The 20,320-nt window shown below is 46.6% G+C and overlaps 1 protein-coding gene and 1 pseudogene across 5 annotated transcripts in view; one reads left to right on the top strand and one right to left on the bottom strand.

Annotated features, from left to right (window-relative positions):
• Nucleotides 1-3,951: 3,951 nt before the first annotated feature.
• LOC129851600 (5S ribosomal RNA) lies at nucleotides 3,952-4,069 on the bottom strand (annotated as a pseudogene).
• An 8,023-nt stretch (nucleotides 4,070-12,092) lies between these two features.
• Nucleotides 12,093-20,320, top strand: part of LOC129839898 (RNA-binding protein 39-like) — a 34,939-nt gene continuing 26,711 nt past the window's right edge. For 2 of the 5 annotated variants that reach the window (XM_055907633.1, XM_055907642.1), the window contains exons 1-5: nucleotides 12,093-12,445; nucleotides 12,928-12,990; nucleotides 15,547-15,596; nucleotides 15,721-15,906; nucleotides 16,519-16,572. In XM_055907633.1, the coding sequence (XP_055763608.1) occupies nucleotides 12,940-12,990; nucleotides 15,547-15,596; nucleotides 15,721-15,906; nucleotides 16,519-16,572 (341 nt within the window). In that variant the 5' untranslated portion in view covers nucleotides 12,093-12,445; nucleotides 12,928-12,939. Of the gene's footprint in view, nucleotides 12,446-12,927; nucleotides 12,991-13,359; nucleotides 13,424-15,546; nucleotides 15,597-15,720; nucleotides 15,907-16,351; nucleotides 16,418-16,518; nucleotides 16,573-20,320 lie in introns of all 5 variants that reach the window. The other 3 variants (XM_055907624.1, XM_055907609.1, XM_055907618.1) reach the window with 3 other exon arrangements.

Consider the following 20,320-nt stretch of genomic DNA (forward strand, 5'->3'; position numbering starts at 1 on the left):
TCTACGTAGTTCCCAAAGTTTATAAATTGATTGGAACCGAGGTGTCCGACCTTTTGGGACTTCGCGCTGACGCAAAGAGGATCTTGGCATGTCTTTTTAGAACGTCTGGTTTTAGCTCCTAGATGTATCCGGCTCTGTTTTTATTCGCTATAGGCTTTAAAGACATCATAATCTTGTTATTTTGAACAGAATTATACCAGTTTAGGTCAGTATATTGCGATTTTCAGGTATTTATTTCCATGGCGCTGTAGAAACGTGGGTGTCTCTCTCTCGAATGCCATTCTGTACTGCTGATTGCAATGTCGAGGGAAACATTCTCCAACCCAGCAACGATTCTTTTGGCCAACGGACACCTTCCCCAAGATTCTGATGGGAGTTCAGCTAATAGTAAGTACTATTTATGCTGATAAAACGTTGTTCTGTTGAAAAAGAAAAATGTATTAGACGCCATTATTTTCCGTGTAGCGTTGCGCTATCGCACCCTGTATTGTACCCAGTATTGCGCAGTAAGGTTAATTTTAAAAATGTAATTCAGCGATTGCATTAAGAACTAATTTGTCTTTCAATTACTGTCCAACCTGTATTTTTTTAGTCAAGTTTATGAATAGTTTTCGATAAGATTAGGTGCCTTTCCAAAATGGTGCCGGACAGATTGCTTGATTTTTTGCCCACTAAACACGTTGTGTAACCACGAATTGTGCGGCTAAATATGCACATTTTCGAACAAACTATATGCATTGTGTAATATGATGTTACAGGACTGTCATCTGAAGAATTCTGAGAGGGTTAGTGAAAAAATTAATAGCGTTTGGTGGTTTATAACGTTATTGCTATTTTTGGCTTGAATCAATGCTACTGTGTGACTGACTTGTAGTAAGCTAAGATAACGCTATATTGTGTTTTCGCTGTAAAACACTTAGAAAATCTGAAATATTGTCTTGATTCACAAGATTTGTGTCTTTCAATTGCTGTACGCTGTGTATTTTTAAGAAATGTTTTATGATGAGTAATTAGCTAATGCACGATGGTCTCTGTAGTTATTCTAGTCATTTTAGTGATAGTTGTGATGGGGGTGTCACGTTCCTGACCGGTTTTCTGTTATTTTGTATGTGTTTGACGGTCAGGGCGTGAGTTTGGGTGGGTAGTCTATGTTATGTGTTTCTATGTTTGTTTAGGGTGACCTGATATGGCTCTCAATTAGAGGCAGGTGGTTTTCATTTCCTCTGATTGTGAGTCATATTAAGGTAGGTGTTTTCACATTGTTTGTTTGTGGGTGGTTGTCTCCTGTGTCTGTGTCAGTGTATGTTACGCCACACGGGACTGTTTTCGGTTTTGTTTGTTCGTTCATTTTATGTAGTCAGTTTTCCTGTTATTGCGTTCTTCGTGTTTCATGTAAGTTCGTCGTCCAGGTCTGTCTACGTCGTTTATTGTTTTGTAATTATTCAAGTGTTCGTCGTGTTTTCTGTTTTGTTTAATAAATAATATGTCGAACTACAACGCTACATTTTGGTCGAATCACTACTCCTCCTTTTCGGATGAAGAGGAGGAGGAACGCCATTACAGGGGGCTGCAATTGTAAACTATGATTTCTACCTGAAATATGCACATTTTTCTAACAAAACCTATGCTATACAATAAATATGTTATCAGACTGTCATCTGATGAGGTTTGTTTCTTGGTTAGTGGCTATTTATATCTTTATTTGGTCAAATTTGTGATAGCTACTGATGCAGTAAGAAAATGGTGGAGTAAGAAAATTGTTGTCTTTTGTTAACGTGGTTAGCTAATAGATTTACATATTGTGTCTTCCCTGTAAAACATTTTAAAAATCAGAGATGATGGCTTGAATCACAAGATCTGTATCTTTCATTTGGTGTCTTGGACTTGTGATTTCATGAACATTTTATTTTATGATATCCCTGTAACTTTAGGCTAGGCTATGCTAGTCAGCTTTTGTGATGGGGGGGATCCCGGATCCGTGTTAGGGAGGCGTTAGAGGTTAACCGCCATCGATAAGAAACAATACTGTGCAGCCGTATTCATTGACCTGGCCAAGGCTTTAGACTCTGAGGATCTGGTGATTGACATCGGCAGACTCGACAGCCTTGGTTTCTCAAATGATTGCCTCGCCTGGTTCACCAACTACTTCTCTGATAGAGTTCAGTGTGTCAAATCGGAGGGTCTGTTGTCCGGGCCTCTGGCAGTCTCTATAGGGGTGCCACAGGGTTCAATTCCTGGACCGACTCTCTTCTCTGTATACATCAACGATGTCGCTCTTGCTGCTGGTGAGTCTCTGATCCACCTCTACGCAGACGACACCATTCTGTATACTTCTTGCCCTTCTTTGGACACTGTGTTAACAACCCTCCAGGCGAGCTTCAATGCAATTCAACTCTCCTTCCGTGGCCTCCAATTGCTCTTAAATACAAGTAAAACTAAATGCATGCTCTTCAACCGATCGCTGCCTGCACCTGCCCGCCTGTCCAACATCACTACTCTAGACGGCTCTGACTTAGAATATGTGGACAACTACAAATACCTAGGTGTCTGGTTAGACTGTAAACTCTCCTTCCAGACTCACATCAAACATCTCCAATCAAAAGTTAAATCTAGAATTGTCTTCCTATTCCGCAACAAAGCATCCTTCACTCATGCTGCCAAACATACCCTTGTAAAACTGACCATCCTACCGATCCTCGACTTCGGCGATGTCATTTACAAAATAGCCTCCAATACCCTACTCAATAAATTGGATGCAGTCTATCACAGTGCCATCTGTTTTGTCACCAAAGCCCCATATACTAACCACCACTGCGACCTGTACGCTCTCGTTGGCTGGCCCTCGCTTCATACTCGTCGCAAAACCCACAGGCTCCAGGTCATCTACAAGACCCTGCTAGGTAAAGTCCCCCCTTATCTCAGCTCGCTGGTCACCATAGCAGCACCCACCTGTAGCACGTGCTCCAGCAGGTATATCTCTCTGGTCACCCCCAAAACCAATTCTTCCTTTGGCCGCCTCTCCTTCCAGTTCTCTGCTGCCAATGACTGGAACGAACTACAAAAATCTCTGAAACTGGAAACGCTTATCTCCCTCACTAGCTTTAAGCACCAGCTGTCAGAGCAGCTCAAAGATTACTGCACCTGTACATAGCCCATCTATAATTTAACCCAAACAACTACCTCTTTCCCTACTGTATTTATTTATTTATTTTGCACCCCATTCTTTCTATCTCTACTTTGCACATTCTTCCACTGCAAATCTACCATTCCAGTGTTTTACTTGCTATATTGTATTTACTTCGCTACCATGGCCTTTTTTTTGCCTTCACCTCCCTTATCTCACCTCACTTGCTCACATTGTATAAAGACTTATTTTCTACTGTATTATTGACTATGTTTGTTTTACTCCATGTGTAACTCTGTGTTTTTGTATGTGTCGAACTGCTTTGCGTTATCTTGGCCAGGTCGCAATTGTAAATGAGAACTTGTTCTCAACTTGCCTACCTGGTTAAATAAAGGTAAAATAAATAAAGAATTCCAAGGAGGTCTCTCATCCAAATACTAAGGAGATGCAAGCCTGCTTAGCTTCCGAGATCAGACTATTGGTAGTTACAGTCTTGTCCCATCGCTGCAACTCCCGATCGGGAAATGCTGGGTCAATTGTGCACCACCTCATGGGTCTCCCGGTCGCCTCACAGCACTGGTTATTCCCAGGCGGTCTCTCATCCAAGTACTAACAATACGCAAGCCTGCTCAGCTTCCGAGATCAGACTACATCAGGCGTATTCAGGCTGGTATGGCCGTAAGCTATAGAACGAGATTTGGATAGACTATTTAGAGTTAATGTACACCGAAATAGTCGAGAGACTAGAATAACCATTCCATTTTAAAATGGCCTCTATATTGTTACTGTTATAAATAAAAGCGCATTCACAACAGTACTGGGCAAGAAGCTTACAGCACCTGGTGTTCCCAGGTGGTCTCCAATCCAAGTACTAACCAGGCCCGAGCCTGCTTAGCTTCGAGTTCAGACAAAATCTGGTATATTCAGGCTGGTGTGGCCCTAAACCATATAATAAATGTTGGATAGACTATTTAAAGTTAATATACACCGAAATAGTTGAAAGATTAGAATAGCCATTCCACTGTAAAATGTACTTTATATTATTACTGTTATAAATAAAATAATGCTTACAACAGTACACAAAGGTTTTCCCAGGCTATCTCCCATCCAAGTACTAACCAGGCTCAAGCCTGTTTAGCTTCAGAGATCAGACAATATCAGGCATATTCAGGCTGGTATGGGTTGTGAATTCTATCCAGAGATGAAGAGAGAGTGTAGAATCTTCAAACAACAAGCATTTATTATAAGAATTGCAATTCTGGAGAGGTTAATAAATCACTCAAAAGGTGCAGAGTTAAGAGCCCAACGAACAAGAGTTGGGTGTCAGCTTTTATAACCTTTGTCTACGTGGCAGTTTAGCAGGTGTGTGAGATCATGATGGGAACATAGAGTACAAACAAGTGATAACGCCAGTTTTGTTACTCCTTTCTGTTGATAGAATTGTCATTGCTGCTCAAGTTAGCCTCTGTTCTCTTCATATCTCCACACAGCTGTGCGCTTGAAAGATACAAAAAGAACAGGATGGACTCAAACTGGTCACTCTCAGAGGCTCTTTGTCTTTGGCCGTGTGACCAAGACAGGAAAAATACTAGCTTCTTTTTACATGAAACAAACATACAATGGAAATGTACCGGTTTAAGGCTTATACAGCACATGTGCATAACGGAGTTTGACATTTTTACCACCATATATGGCCGTAAGCGACAGAACAAGAGTTGGATAGACTATTTAGTGTTAATGTACACCAAAATAGTCAAAAAACTAGAATAGCCATTACATTTGAAAATGGCCTTTATATTATTACTATTATAAATAAAAGAGTGTTTACAACGGTACACTCTGCTGGGCAAAAGCTAACAGCACTTGTTATTCCCAGGTGGTCTCCTATCACAGCACTGACCAGGGGTGGTAGGTAGTCTAGTGGTTAGTGTTGGGCCAGTAACTGAATGGTTGCTGGATCGAATCCCTGAGCTGTCGTTCTGCCCCTGAACAAGGCAGTTAACCCACTGTTCCCCGGTAGGCTGTCATTGTAAGTAAGAATTTGTTCTTAACCGACTTGCCTAGTTCAATAAAGGTATATAAAAAAAGACCAGGCGAAAGCTTCTGCGGTATTCAGCCTGGTATAGCTGTAAGGTATGAAAAGAGAGTTGGATAGACTATTTCAAGTTTGTGTACACCAAAATAGTCGGGAGACTAGAATAGCCACTCCATTTTAAAATGGCCTTTATATTATTGCAACGATCCTGGGTTTATAAGCGCGGAAATCGACTCTGCCACACGAGCATGCTTTTGCGGCACAGTCGATAGCACGCCGGACCTCGGGCTAGAAGGTCGAGGGTTCGAGACCTGCTCCCTGCTGTTTCATTACATTGGTGTCAGAAGTAAAAACATTGATAAAAGTTAGCCAGCTAGCTAGCTGACTTCTGTGGCTAGCTACCGTAGGTGAGAACGGGGGTTGAAAATGCTTCGAGGAAATCCGAAAGTGAAGGTGGAGGTAGGGGACAATTATGGCCAAGGAGGTGCGTGTGCATGGACGTTGGAGGATCTGGCTGAGGAGATCGCCAGGGCGTCGGAGCCCAGAGGCCGCTTGAGGGAGGACGTTAGAGTGATGGAAGCTGAAGCAGGCATGAGTCCTTCGTCAACTGTGCTTTGCGCGGATTCTGGTGGGCGGACCGAAGGGGTGACGTCGATGCGGCGGGACGAGGAATCTGGGGCTCAGGATGTAAACAAACTTAGCGGCGTCCAGTTCCCGGCTGCGTCCGTATCTGATAAGACCGGTAAGGTCCCGTATTCCGGTAAGGCGGATTGGGAAGCTTTTCATGCTCAGTTTGAACTGTTAGCTCATTTTACGGGGTGGTCGAATGAAGATAGGGCACTGCAGTTGGCTTTATGCCTCACGGATGAAGCTCTGGCCTGTTTGATATTGATTAGCCCCGAGGACAGACGTGATTATGGTGCTTTAGTGGGAGCACTGAGGAGGCGCTATGGACAGTGTGTACAGCCCGGGCTACTGCGCTCCAAACTGAGTAATAGACGCAGGCAGCCTGGAGAGCCTCTACTGGCGCTAGCTAATGACATTGAGAGCCTCTCTCGGCGGGCATATGCTCACATGCCCCCCTCCGTGCAGAGCGAGCTAGCACGGGAACAGTTCATACAGGCGCTCTCTCCTACGGAGCTGCGCATACAGACCCAGCTGGCTCATCCTGAGTCATTTCAGATAGCCTTGGAGATGGCTTTGGAGAGGAAGCTGGTGTGGGCTGGGGCTTCATCTGGGACTTTGGTGAGGGTGCAGGGAGACAGAACCTCTGTGCGAGCTGGGGGACAGAGCAGCCCGGAGCCGGAAAAGCCTTAATGGGTGGCTGAAATGACAGAACTCATTCGTGCAGTGTCGCTACAGGCGGCACGAAACACACACCCTGGTCCCAGGGTCTGCTGGTGTTGTGGCCAGCCAGGCAATCTGCGCCGAGATTGCCCCATGTCCCCCAGAGCTCAGGGAAACGGATCGGGGTTCGCATAGACCGGGTAGTGCGGACCCCTGGCTTTCTATCCCAACCACCATCTTCTGCAGGAGGAGCCCACCGGCACAGACGGGGAAGCAAGGCTCCACTTCCCCCAGAAGCAGACGAGGGCAAGCGGATGGAGCCTGTTGTTGTGGTGGGCCGGACCTGTGTTGGGGACCTTTGTCATGTCCCTGTCACTGTGGAGGTGGTGCCCTGCTCTGCCCTGGTGGACATTGGGTCCACAGTAACCCTGGTGAGGCCAGAAATTGTGCCAGGTTGGATTCAGTGTGAGCCTACAACTGTGCAGCTCCACACAGTCACAGGTGAGCTGGCACCCATGAAAGGGAAGGGAATAATGACTCTGACAGTAGGGGGCAGGTCTGTGCGTCATCCTGTGTGGGTGCAGGACCCTTGTATACTGGCGTTGGACTTTCTTAGGAGCACAGGCTGCCAGTTAGACCTAAATGGGGGCACACTGACCTTCCAGGGAGGGCCAGCAGTCACCATGCCCCCCCCCCCCCCCCTCGCCCCCTAATGTCACATTCACTCAACCCAACAAACCCTTTACTCCAACAGTTAAAGCAGCAGAGACTCGTGGCTGCCCCCCTTCCTCACATCTGTGTGTCACTTTTCCCCAGCCCCCCTGTCACCTACGGCTGTGTGTTACATTCCCCCAGCTACCTCCACGACACAGCCCTCTGTGAGCCCGGGCCGCACCCCCCCAGCCCAGCTACCCAAGATGGGAGAGGAAAGGACACTGTCTGCAGTGAGGGAGATATGGGGGAGGAACTGTGTTGGTCTTGACCCCGAGCAGCAGGAACGGTTGTGGCAGTTGCTGTTTGAATTCAGAGACAGCTTTGCGCTAAGTGAGGAAGAGGTGGGTCAGACTCATCTGGTACAGCATGAGATCGACACAGGTGATGCTCGACCCATCAAGATGCTTCCCCGCCGTATCCCGCTGGCACGCCAGGAGGCGGCAGACAAGGCTGTGTTGGAGATGCAGCGGGCATACTTTATCGAGCCCTCAGACAGCCCCTGGGCGGCGCCAGTCGTCATGGTTCCGAAGAAGGGGGGCAAGCTGAGGTTCTGTGCGGACTACAGGCGGCTGAATGAGGTAACCAGGAAGGACTCATATCAATACGCAGTATGGGGTGAGTCACTGGACCTGGTTAGGGGGTCCTCCTGGTTCTCCTCACTAGACCTCCGCAGTGGCTACTGGCAGGTGCCCCTCTCCCCAGAGGCCAGAGCCAAAACTGCGTTCTCCACTAACAGAGGACACTTGCAGTTCAAGGTTCTGTGCTTCGGCTTGTGCAATGCTCCAGCTACTTTTGAGCGTTTGATGGACAGGGTGCTGGATGGCATCCCCCGACAGCAGTGTCTGGTATACCTCGATGACATCCTGGCCCATGGCAGCTCCTTCCAGTCAGCCCTGGTGGCGCTACGGCGTGTGCTGGAGCGGGTGACTGCCGCAGGTCTGAAGCTCCACCCCAAGAAGTGCCACTTCATGAGGAGAGAGGTGTCCTTCTTGGGCCACCGAGTGGGGAAGGAGGGGGATCAGCACGATGGAGGACAAGGTGGGGGCTGTCCGAGACTGGCCCACCCCCAACGACCAGCGTCAGCTGAAGAGCTTCCTGGGCCTGGCCTCGTACTACAGGAGGTTTGTACGGGGCTTCTCAAGCATCACTGCTCCCCTGAACTGCCTGCTGCCGAAGGACAAGGCTTTCACTTGGACAGTGGCGTGTGAGGAGGCCTTTAACAGCCTCAAACGTGCACTGATCGAGGCCCCCGTGCTCGCCCCCCCCTGACCTCACCTTGCCCTTTATCCTGGACACAGACGTGAGCAATGTGGGCATGGGTGGGGCGCTGGCCCAGTTGGGGCCAGAGGGGGAGAGAGTGGTGGCGTTCTTCAGCAAAACATTTGACAAACATGAGCGCCGCTACTGTGTCACCCGGCGGGAGCTCTTGGCTGTTGTGGCTTACGTCAAACACTTCAAGTACTACCTGGTTGGCCTGCCCTTTACTGTAAGGACTGACCACTCTGCTCTCCAGTGGCTCATGTCTTTCAGAGAGCCAGGGGGGCAGGTGGCACGCTGGTTGGAGGAGCTTCAGCCATATGACATCACAGTGGTGCACAGGGCAAGGCAAGCACAGGGCAGCCACTCCAACACTGATGCCATGTCCCGTCGGCCCTGTACTGCTGACGGCTGCCGCCACTGTTGTGAGCGGAGCGAGGGACGGGAGAGAGAGCTGTGTGCAGAGGAGGGGGTCTGTGTCGGGCGAGCGGGCCTGTCTGCTCTGAGCTGCAGACTGTTGGCGTGGCTGAATGGGGGCAGCAGCAGGGACGGGACACAGACCTACAGCCAGTGCTACAGTGGGTAGAGGCGCAGGTGAGGCTCCCATGGGAAGAGGTGACAGCGCTCTCACTCGCGACCAAAGGGATGTGGTTAAAGTTTGAGCGACTGCGGCTGGCTGATGGCGTGCTACAGCCGGCATGGAAGGAGTCAGCTACGGGAGAGGTGGCAGGTGGTGGTCCCAAAAGCATTGCGGGAGGCTATGCTCCAGAGTATTCATGGGGGGGCGGGTACTGGACACTTTGGGGTCACAAAAACACTGCGCCACCTCCGTCAGGGCTTTTACTGGGGGCAGCACAAGAGGGATGTGGAAGACTTTTGCCGCCGCTGTGACAACTGCACAGCGAGAAAGGGCCCCCCAGGCCGCTCTCATGCTCAGCTCCAACAGTTCCCAGTGGGGGCTCCCATGGAGAGGGTGGGAGTGGATGTAGTTGGGCCGTTCCCCAGCACAGACAGTGGAAAACGCTGGGTGCTCACGACCATGGACTATTTCACAAAATGGCCCGAGGCCTATGATCTGCCTGACCAGGAGTCAGAGACCATCGTCGACGCCCTGACAGCGGGGATGTTCAGCAGGTTTGGAGCTGCGGAGTCCATCCACAGCCGGGGAAGGCACTTTGTGGCTGGGGAGCTGGTCTGGGTCTACAGCCCCCTAAGGAAAAAAGGCAGATGCCCCAAGTTGGACAGTCACTGGGTGGGACCCTGCAGCGTCCTGGAGAGGGTAGGGGAGGTTGTTTACCGGGTGTAGCTTCCTCCCAGGGGGAGAAAGGTGGCACTGCAACGGGACAGGTTAGCCCCATATCCCATTTGGGGACAGGTTAGACTCTGCTCCCCAAATCCCAGGGACCCCCACAATTCCCTTCTCTGGCAATGACATTCTCCAGGCACCCACCCCCAGGTGCCGCAGACAAGGCTCCAGACAGCCCACTCCCCCTGTCTCTCTCCCTGTGTCACGGCGTGGTTCCCCGGAGCCACGGACTGTATTCCCTGTTCCCGCTTCCTTGTCCCCCATATCCCTTCCTTCATCCCCTGGGTCCCAGAGAGGCAGCCCCCTGCCACAGATGGAGCCCCCTGTTTCACATCTGGACACTCCGCGACCATCACGGCCACGGCAAAGGAGACCTCCAGGTCGCTTCAGAGACTTTGTTCGTTCCCTCATGGACGAGGGACTTTGTGGTGGGGGGGCTGTGTAGCGACCCGCACAGACAGCGGTGTGTTATGTGGTAGGCTATTAGTGGGTTGTGTTGTACTTACCAGTGTTCGCGGGGTCCGACATGCCAATCAACCTGCTATCTTCCAATCACGGGGATGCCTGGAATGTTCTGATGCCGGGCATCATGGTGTTTGGTGGAGTGGCGTGGAAGGGGGTTGGGCAGGGGGATGGAGCATTGGAAGTTAAGACCAGGTTTAGCCATTGTTCTCTCTCATGTCTGGACTTCACAAGAGAAGGTCACGGTTGGCTTGTGGTGTATCTTTCGTTTATTTGGCGTGGGCTACGGCCAAACAGTAGCCTGTGTAAAGTTGGGTTAATAAACCGTCAATTCGTAAACTCAACCCTCATAAAGGACAATTGTTCCTTTATGATCTTGTCAGGTCATTACATTGGTGTCAGAAGTGGGATCGGACCTTGCATCCACGACAGTGCGTGTGCTTGGCCAGTGAGCGTGTTCCTGTAAGACGTAGAGTCGCAAGCTAGCGGGAGGACGCGCTCTTTGAAAGGAGGGAGTAGTGTAACGACCCTGGGTTTATAAGCACGGAAATCGACTCTGCCGCACGAGCATGCTTTTGCGGCACAGTCAATAGCGCGCCGGACCTCATGCTAGAAGGTCGATAGCGCAAGAGCGTTTACAACAGTAACTACTGGGCAAAAAAGTTTACAGCATCTGGTATTCCCAGGTGGCCTCCCATCAAAGTACTAACCAGGCCCGATCCCGGCAAATATGGGTCGGTATGGCCAAAACCTATTGACAGACTATTTAAAGTTTATGTATGTAACTCAAAAACGTAAATGGACTAGAGTTGCTATTACATTTAAAATGCCCATTGAAACAGACTACAAACTACCATGTATTCCTTAATCTTTTGGATATTGCCTGAAGATTATTTCCCTGGAATACTGAGAACTTTACATAAAGATTCCAGCTCTAAAAAATTTGAAGGAAAATTAATCTGATCAACACATTTATCAGCATCACCTTTACGGACAGCGAACAAATTGACCATAAACGCTCCATTTATTAAAACCATATTCTCACCGTTCTAAATAATAGAAAGTTTACAACAGTACACTCTACTGGGCAGAAAGTTTACAGCATCTGGTACTCCCAGGAGTCTCTCATCCAATTGCTAAGCAGGCCTGACACTGCTTAACTTCCAAGATCAGACGAGATCCAGCATATTCAGGCTGTTATGACCATAAGATACAGAATAATAGTTTGATAGACTATTTAAAGTTAATCTAACTCAAAAAAGTAGAAGGACTAGAATAGCCATTCAATTCATTTAAAAATGGCCACTGACAGACTACAAACCACCATGTATTCCAAACCCATTTCCATATAGCGCCCCACATTGGAGGTGTCATAATACCCATAGCATCAAAGTAGACATTATGCAAAACTACAAATCTTTGCAAGCTCCTGCACGTCCTTTGCTAACAGGTATTGTGTCAATTTAAAACTTGCACTAGTGTACATAATTGTCAATTTAAAAACATATGTACGCCAATTTATTGATTACTACATTTAGCAAACATTAGATAATATATCCAGAGATTTTTTACTTTTGCCTCGGTTCGGCAGTCTCGTCCAGATCATAGCATTTGTAACTCTTTATGATAGCCACATTAGCAGCTAACTAGTGTGTCATTTTTCGGGAGTAAATACAGGCGAATATGTTGATAAAAGTCACCTTGTCCTACCTAGAGAGATTTACACGGTTATCAAAACGTCCCGCCAGGTAAACCTACGTGAATCACAGCTTGCATATGGCCTATTGTTCACACACGTATCTGCCCTCTCATTGGCTAGAATGGTCCCACCTGACCTCACCTCCTCCCGCCTGCCTTCCATCTTTGAGGACATGCATTTCCATTGCTAAAGTGGTCACTCGAATATCTTTTCATTAGAACAGACAATCTTTGAATATAGTCAGCCTGGAACGCGACCACGGATTCTTTACAGCATGCGCCATTAGATGAGCGCGGGGAACAAGACACAGCAACAGTATTTTCGAACTCGCATACATTTTTCTCAGCACATCAAGGTTATTTAAATTGTTGTCTGTTTACACAGTTTCTACTGCTTTGGGGTATCAAAACCTACATTTGAAGTTACATGTAGCTAATGTTTGTTTGCTATTAGCAACGCGGAAGGAAAACAACTAGAGGCCTACTAGCTCCTGTTAGTTAGTTTGTGGCAACAAGAAAACGCCACAAGAAACCCCAGGAGAAGAAACAACATATTTTTCAGGTACATTAATACCTGAACATTGTCTTTCTTAATACGTTGTATAGTAATTGCTAGCCAGCTAGTTTTCTTACATAACATTATAGTTGCCTAGCTAGCTTGCTACTGGGTGTGTGGTCATAGCTAGCTAGGTAACGTTAGATAGTTAACTTAGCTAGCGTTAGTTAGCTCGCCACCTCCCGTGTTCATCTATGTGCTATCTAACGCTAGGTAGTTAGTTAACGTGGGCAAGTGAACATGTTACCTAACCAATCATCTCATATGGACAAGCCGGTATGGTAGACACACAGACCTCTCATATTTAATGGAGTGAACTAATGCGTACATGTTCACTAGCTAACAAGCATGTGTTGGCTAGCTAGCAGGTTGTGGTTCAATGAATGCAAAACAACTTGCATCAACGGGGTGGAAATACACGGTTCTCGTATGACGTGTTGTAGCTAACGTTAATGATGTGTTCAAATTATGTTTATCTTCCTCTTTAGTGCTCCATCATCATGGCTGATGACTTTGATATAGAAGCAATGCTTGAGGCTCCGTATAGAAAGGTGGGTTTTGGCCTAAGGTATTGTTTGTGATTTGTAATGCACTGTATTGTAAATACTGTGTCCATATCGCAACAAAACCATTCCTTTTAACTCCAGGGGCGTTTTCCAAATGACCCCACGATGAACGCTGGAATAAAATATTTTAGTATTTTGCTGTTTCAAAAAATATTTTTGTCAGTGTCAAATGTCAGACAGGCCCAGGCAATACGTTTGTGGTTTTAAGGCACCTTATTGTAAATACTGTGGTGGCCAATGTCACCACTTTGCCCCAGACCCTATATTTCTAGTAGCTTATTGTATGTGTTTCTGATGTGATGCTGCAGTTCCTTTTGAGACTATGAATAAACGACCATCTATCTCTTTTTGTAGACTTGCCTAACGATATCTCACCTCTACTTCCATGAATTCCAGTGTGATCTGTCAAAAAATGAAGGTAGTAATTGCCCAATGTATTGCTGTACTGTCGTCCCCTTGGTAACATAATTGTGGTCATCGAATGGCCAGTCTACAAGGCGAATGCAGTGGATGCAAAATAACATTTAATTTAGGAACTGGGTTCTTGATCAGGCCCAATTGGCATTCTATATTTTATCAACTGGGTTAACATTTTGTGCATGGGCTATGCGAAACCCATTGCTAATGTGCGATACCTTTCATTTTGGTGAATCTTATGCTCATGTGGGTGGTAACCAAGAATTTGACAGCTGTCAAACAATTCTTGTCACATGTCTGAGGAGTTTGTCACAAATTAGAATCTAGGGCTGTATGTGTGGTGTTCAGAATAGATTCCCTATTTTAGCCTAAATTACAGACAATTGTCATGTTAGTTCAAGTCTTCTGACAGTTTCACCTCACATATAGCCATTACGCTGCTTTGTGACAGATTGCAGAATGTTAGCCCGGTCGATTAGGAAAAACACAAAAGCTGACCGGGTCTGATTGAGAAGACAGTTCCTTTAATTTAAAAGACATACCATGGAGACAGTATTCAATTATTTGTATGCATGTTGTGGTTGTTCCACATGGTTGACTTTGTCTGCCTCTGTAATGATAAAGGTTTGGTAAGCTGACACATTATTGAAATACATGATTGTATGTCCTTTACCTTCAGTAAATGAGGTGTGTGGTTATGTAGAGGAAGCAGGTCCGTTCACAATGTTCACTCTTATTTTTCATTCTAGTGAGAGAGAATGTATGGATTTTGTCATTATGCTGCTTTCAAGTTATTTTACATATCCTGTTTAACACAAAATAGCGTTTTCTCCATGGTTGACCAGAATGTAATTATTTTTGCATGCTCATTCACAAATGTTTATTTCCCCATAAGTCCATTATATTTACCACTGTTTTATGTAAAGGCTAAATTTGATAGAACTAAGTACAAACTGTAGGAAACATGGAACTCTTCTATGCTGCTGGCTACAGCACCAACTAAGGATTTTCGTATATCTCTTTTTATATTTAATCATGACTTTCCTTGTTAGTCAATATTGCTAAGCTGTGTGAATCCCTGTTTGCTTCAGGGCGAGCTCTTACAGTCCACGAAATGAAACTGGGTGGAGATCACTAGAATGCCCCCCCCCCCCCACTGGAAATCGATCTGTCTCGCTGCTAGCATGGGCACATTGATCTTACATGCTGACCAAACCGGACACATGCATGTTGATTTTGTACCTCCACACCAGACACGATCAGGACACGCAGGTTGAAATATCAAAACAAACTGAACCAATTATATTAATTTGGGGACAGGTCGAAAGCATTTAACATCTATGGCAATTTAGCTAGCTTGCTGATGCTAGCTAATTTGTCCTGGGATGTAAACATTGGGTTGTTTTACCTGAAATGCACAAGGTCCTCTACTCAGACATTTAATCCACAGATAAAATGGTAAACCAAATTCCTTTCTCGTAATCTCTCCTCCTTCCTCAGGCTTCTTTTTTTACTTCTTTCGGCTTAATATCGCGTTTGCAACCAACTTTACGGTGCATTATTACAACCGACTGGAGTGTGGACGTTAGTTCATCTTTCAATCACCCATGTGGGTATATGCTCCTAAACACCAATGAGGAGCTGGGATGTGGGTATATGCTTTTAAAAACCGATGAGATGGCAGAGGCTGGACTTGCAGCACGTTGAGCATCACAAATAGAACCTGTTTCTATTTTAGCGCCTGGCCACAATGATTGAATAACATGTATGTGTACATTTATTTTGCAACGCTCGTGTACGCGACCTGAGCGGTGTGGTCAGCATGTTAGGCAAAGAATAGCTTTGGTGATGATCCTGATGGGGCTGCTGAAGACAAATGCACCTGAGATTTAGGTTATGTATTAGTACTCATATTACTCATTGATTTTATGCAAAATGAGTAATCAACATTTATGATGGGGGTAGACACTCATTAAAATAACCTAACTGTAGATCTGTCCCTATGTTAACTTTTGTATGAATACTTTTTTTAAACTATATTTTCTCTTGTTCCCACACACCTTGATCCTGACAACTTGAAATGTTGCCTCTTCGTCCTTATGCTGTTCTATTGGCCCTGCTTAGGATGAGATCAAGCCCAGTAGTCCCAATGGCCATGAGGAACGCAGCAAGAAGTAAGTGAAACAGACATGCTTTGGTAACAATCAACACTCGCCCAAATGTATTTATTTGATGTATTTATTCTTGTTTATTGATCTTTCCTTAACTGCCTTACATTGAGTAATTATCTTTCCGCAGGAAAAAGAAGAGCAGGAGCCGAAGCAAAGACCGGAAGAGAAGCAAGAGCCGTGATCGCAAGAAGAGCCATGACCACAAGAGGAGCCGCAGCCGCGAGCGAAAGCGGAGCCGCAGCAAGGAGAGGCGCCGGAGCCGCACTCGGAGCAGGGAGCGCAGCGGCCGCTACAGGGACCACAAGACTACCTTGTATGTATGCCTCATCTGGTGTCAGCATCTCCCTTGAGTCTGCATCACTCCAGTCTGTATAGGAAAATGTGAGCGTCTCGTTCGCATTCGGCTCCAGTTGAAATGGACAATTAAGGCATTGCTTTTTATCAGTAGTTGAGACAAGATGGGGAACTTTTAGGCTTGCAGGTTAAAGGGTTTTGTTCAAGTGAAGAGATTGATTAGGCTAAGTGTTTAGAAAGGCAAGTGCCATCACATGGACCCCAAAACCACTGTTTATTTTTGACCCCAGGAAGTGTAGTTTCTGCGAAAGCTAATTAGAATCCAAATAAACAAATAACAACCCTCCCACTCCTGCCTGCACTGTCTTGACTGGCACAATTTAATTCCTGGAGTGCCTTATCCCCATTATGAGATCAGTAGTAGTGGCCTTAGGTACTGAGATAAACCTTGTTTTCAATCGCAGCTCTGGGCCGAAATTTAACGGTGGTTCCAGAGGGAAGATTGGCCCTCCACCTGTCATCAAGCTAAGGTTTCTATTACACAATTTTCTGCCGTTTGTGTGGGTAGTTTTGTGCTTTGACGCTGCAATGAATCAACTCATATAGATTCTAATGGAGCCCTTTCTTTCAGCCGAAGGCGTTCCAGAAGCCGAAGCCCTTTCAAGAAAGAGAAGAGTCCTGTGAGGTAAGTGTCTAAACAACCTTACTGTTGCACTATACTCGCTTTGTCTAGGGGGCTTAGACTTGCCTATTTCCTCTGTAACCTGACAGTGTGCATTAACATGAAAGTATGATTGTGTGGACAGTGTTCGGGGTGTGTGCCTGGGGACAGCGGGTTTGCATACCAGGGGGACAGCTCTGATGTGACTCCGTGGTCAGCCAGCCCAAGCGCGTGTCATTTATGTTGGTGGTTTCAACAGGCTTTTCCATTGCGACGTTTCTGAATACCCATCTGCTAATTATTAGCTGTCTTATCGGCTGCTATCTAAATAAATATACCGGACAATTTTTTTTTCTTTTTTCCTTGGTCACTATATCTATTTTGCCAATTGGATCGATCCACTCTACCACACGGAACCCCACTAATCTACCGACGGAAACGAACGAGGTGACAAAAAAAATAAAAACAGACCTCCATCCTATGTTATCTTGCTACCGATAGCCAGCTACCCGGCCAGCTGTCTGGATCGCCGTGCCCCCAACCAACCTCTACTCACTGGACCCTTATGATCACTCGATTAAGCATGCCTCTCCTTAATGTAAATATGCCTTGTCCATTGCTGTTCTGGTTAGTGTTTATTGGCTTATTTCACTGTAGGGCCTCTAGCCCTGCTCACTATACCATATCCAACCTTTCATTTCCACCACCCACATATGCGATGACATCACCTGGTTTCAATGATGTTTCTAGAGACTATATCTCTCTCATCATCACCCATTACTTAGGTTTACCTCCACTGTATTCACATCCTACCATACCTTTGTCTGTACATTATTCCTTGAAGCTATTTTATCGCCCCCAGAAACTTCCTTTTACTCTCTGTTCTAGACGTTCCAAACGACCAATTCTCATAGCTTTTAGCCGTACCCTTATCCTACTCCTCCTCTGTTCCTCTGGTGATGTAGAGGTGAATCCAGGCCCTGCAGTACCTAGCTCCACTCCTATTCCCTAGGCGCTCTCTTTTGATGACTTCTGTAACCGTAATAGCCTTGGTTTCATGCATGTTAACATTAGAAGCCTCCTCCCTAAGTTTGTTTTGGTCACTGCTTTAGCACACTCTGCCAACCCAGATGTTTTAGCCGTGTCTGAATCCTGGCTTAGGAAGACCACCAAAAATTCTGACATTTTCATCCCTAACTACAAGATTTTCAGACAAGATAGAACGGCCAAAAGGGGGCGGTGTTGCAATCTACTGCAAGGATTGCCTGCAGAGTTCTGTTTTACTATCCAGGTCTGTTCCGAAACAATTTGAACTCCTACTTTTAAAAATCCACCTCTCTAAAAACAAGTCTCTCACTGTTGCCGCCTGCTATAGACCACCCTCTGCCCCCAGCTGTGCTCTGGACACCATATGTGAACTGATTGCCCCCCATCTATCTTCAGAGCTTGTGCTGCTAGGCGACCTAAATTGGAACATGCTTAACACCCCAGCCATCCTACAATCTAAGCTTGATGCCCTCAATCTCACACAAATTATCAATGAACCTACCAGGTATCACCCCAATTCCGTAAACACGGGTACCCTCATAGACATCATCCTAACCAACTTGCCCTCCAAATACACCTCTGCTGTTTTAAACCAAGATCTCAGCGATCACTGCCTCATTGCCTGTATCCGTAATGGGTCAGCGATCAAACGACCTCCACTCATCACTGTCAAACGCTCCCTGAAACACTTCAGCGAGCCGGCCTTTCTAATCGACCTGGCCGAGGTATCCTGGAAGGATATTGATCTCATCCCGTCAGTAGAGGATGCCTGGATATTTAAAAAAAATGCCTTCCTCACCATCTTGAATAAGCATGCCCCATTCAAGAAATTTAGAACCAGGAACAGATATAGCCCTTGGTTCTCTCCTGACCTGACTGCCCTTAACCAACAGAAAAACATCCTATGGCGTTCTGCATTAGCATCGAACAGCCCCCGTGATATGCAACTTTTCAGGGAAGCTAGAAACCAGTATACACAGGCAGTTAGAAAAGCCAAGGCTAGCTTTTTCAAGCAGAAATTTGCTTCCTGCAACACAAACTCAAAAAAGTTCTGGGACACTAAAGTCCATGGAGAATAAGAACACCTCTCAGCTTCCAACTGCACTGAAGATAGGAAATACTGTCACCACCGACAAATCCATTATAATTGAGAATTTCAATAAGCATTTTTCTACGGCTGGCCATGCTTTCCACCTGGCTACCCCTACCCCGGTCAACAGCACTGCCCTCCCCTCTGCTACTCGCCCAAGCCTTCCCCATTTCTCTTTCTCCCAAATACAGTCAGCTGATCTGAAAGAGCTGCAAAATCTGGACCCTTACAAATCAGCCGGGCTAGATAATCTGGACCCTTTCTTTCTAAAACTATCTGCTGAAATTGTTGCCACCCCTATTACCAGCCTTTTCAACCTCTCGTGTCGTCTGAGATTCCCAAAGATTGGAAAGCAGCTGCGGTTATCCCCCTCTTCAAAGGGGGAGACACTCTAGACCCAAACTGCTACAGACCTATATCTATCCTACCCTGCCTTTCTAACGTCTTCGAAAGCCAAGTCAACAAACAGATTACCGACCATCTCGAATCCCACCATACCTTCTCCGCTATGCAATCTGGTTTCAGAGCTGGTCATGGGTGCACCTCAGCCACGCTCAAGGTCATAAACGATATCTTAACCGCTATCGATAGGAAACAGTACTGTGCAGCCATATTCATTGACCTGGCCAAGGCTTTTGACTCTGTCAATCACCACATCCTCATCGGCAGACTCGACAGCCTTGGTTTCTCTAATGATTGCCTCGCCTGGTTCACCAACTACTTCTCTGATCGAGTTCAGTGTGTCAAATCGGAGGGTCTGTTGTCCGGACCTCTGGCAGTCTCTATGGGGGTGCCACAGGGTTCAATTCTTGGACCGACTCTCTTCTCTGTATACATCAATGATGTCGCTCTTGCTGCTGGTGAGTCTCTGATCCACCTCTACGCAGACGACACTATTATGTATACTTCTGGCCCTTCTCTTGACACTGTGTTAACAACCCTCCAGGCGAGCTTCAATGCCATACAACTCTCCTTCCGTGGCCTCCAATTGCTCTTAAATACAAGTAAAACTAAATGCATGCTCTTCAACCGATCGCTGCCTGCACCTGCCCGCCTGTCCAGCATCACTACTCTGGACGGCTCTGACTTAGAATATGTGGACAACTACAAATACCTAGGTGTCTGGTTAGACTGTAAACTCTCCTTCCAGACTCACATCAAGCATCTCCAATCCAAAGTTAAATCTAGAATCGGCTTCCTATTCCGCAACAAAGCATCCTTCACTCATGCTGCCAGACATACCCTTGTAAAACTGACCATCCTACCAATTCTCGACTTCGGTGATGTCATTTACAAAATAGCCTCCAAAACCCTACTCAATAAATTGGATGCAGTCTATCACAGTGCCATCCGTTTTGTCACCAAAGCCCCATATACTACCCACCACTGCGACCTGTACGCTCTCGTTGGCTGGCCCTCGCTTCACACTCGTCGCCAAACCCACTGGCTCCAGGTCATCTACAAGACCCTGCTAGGTAAAGTCCCCCCTTATCTCAGCTCGCTGGTCACCATAGCAACGCCCACCCGTAGCACGCGCTCCGGCAGGTATATCTCTCTGGTCACCCCCAAAACCAATTCTTCCTTTGGCCGCCTCTCCTTCCAGTTCTCTGCTGCCAATGACTGGAACGAACTACA

This window comes from Salvelinus fontinalis, chromosome 3 (assembly GCF_029448725.1).
Source record: "Salvelinus fontinalis isolate EN_2023a chromosome 3, ASM2944872v1, whole genome shotgun sequence".
Lineage (NCBI taxonomy): Eukaryota > Metazoa > Chordata > Actinopteri > Salmoniformes > Salmonidae > Salvelinus > Salvelinus fontinalis.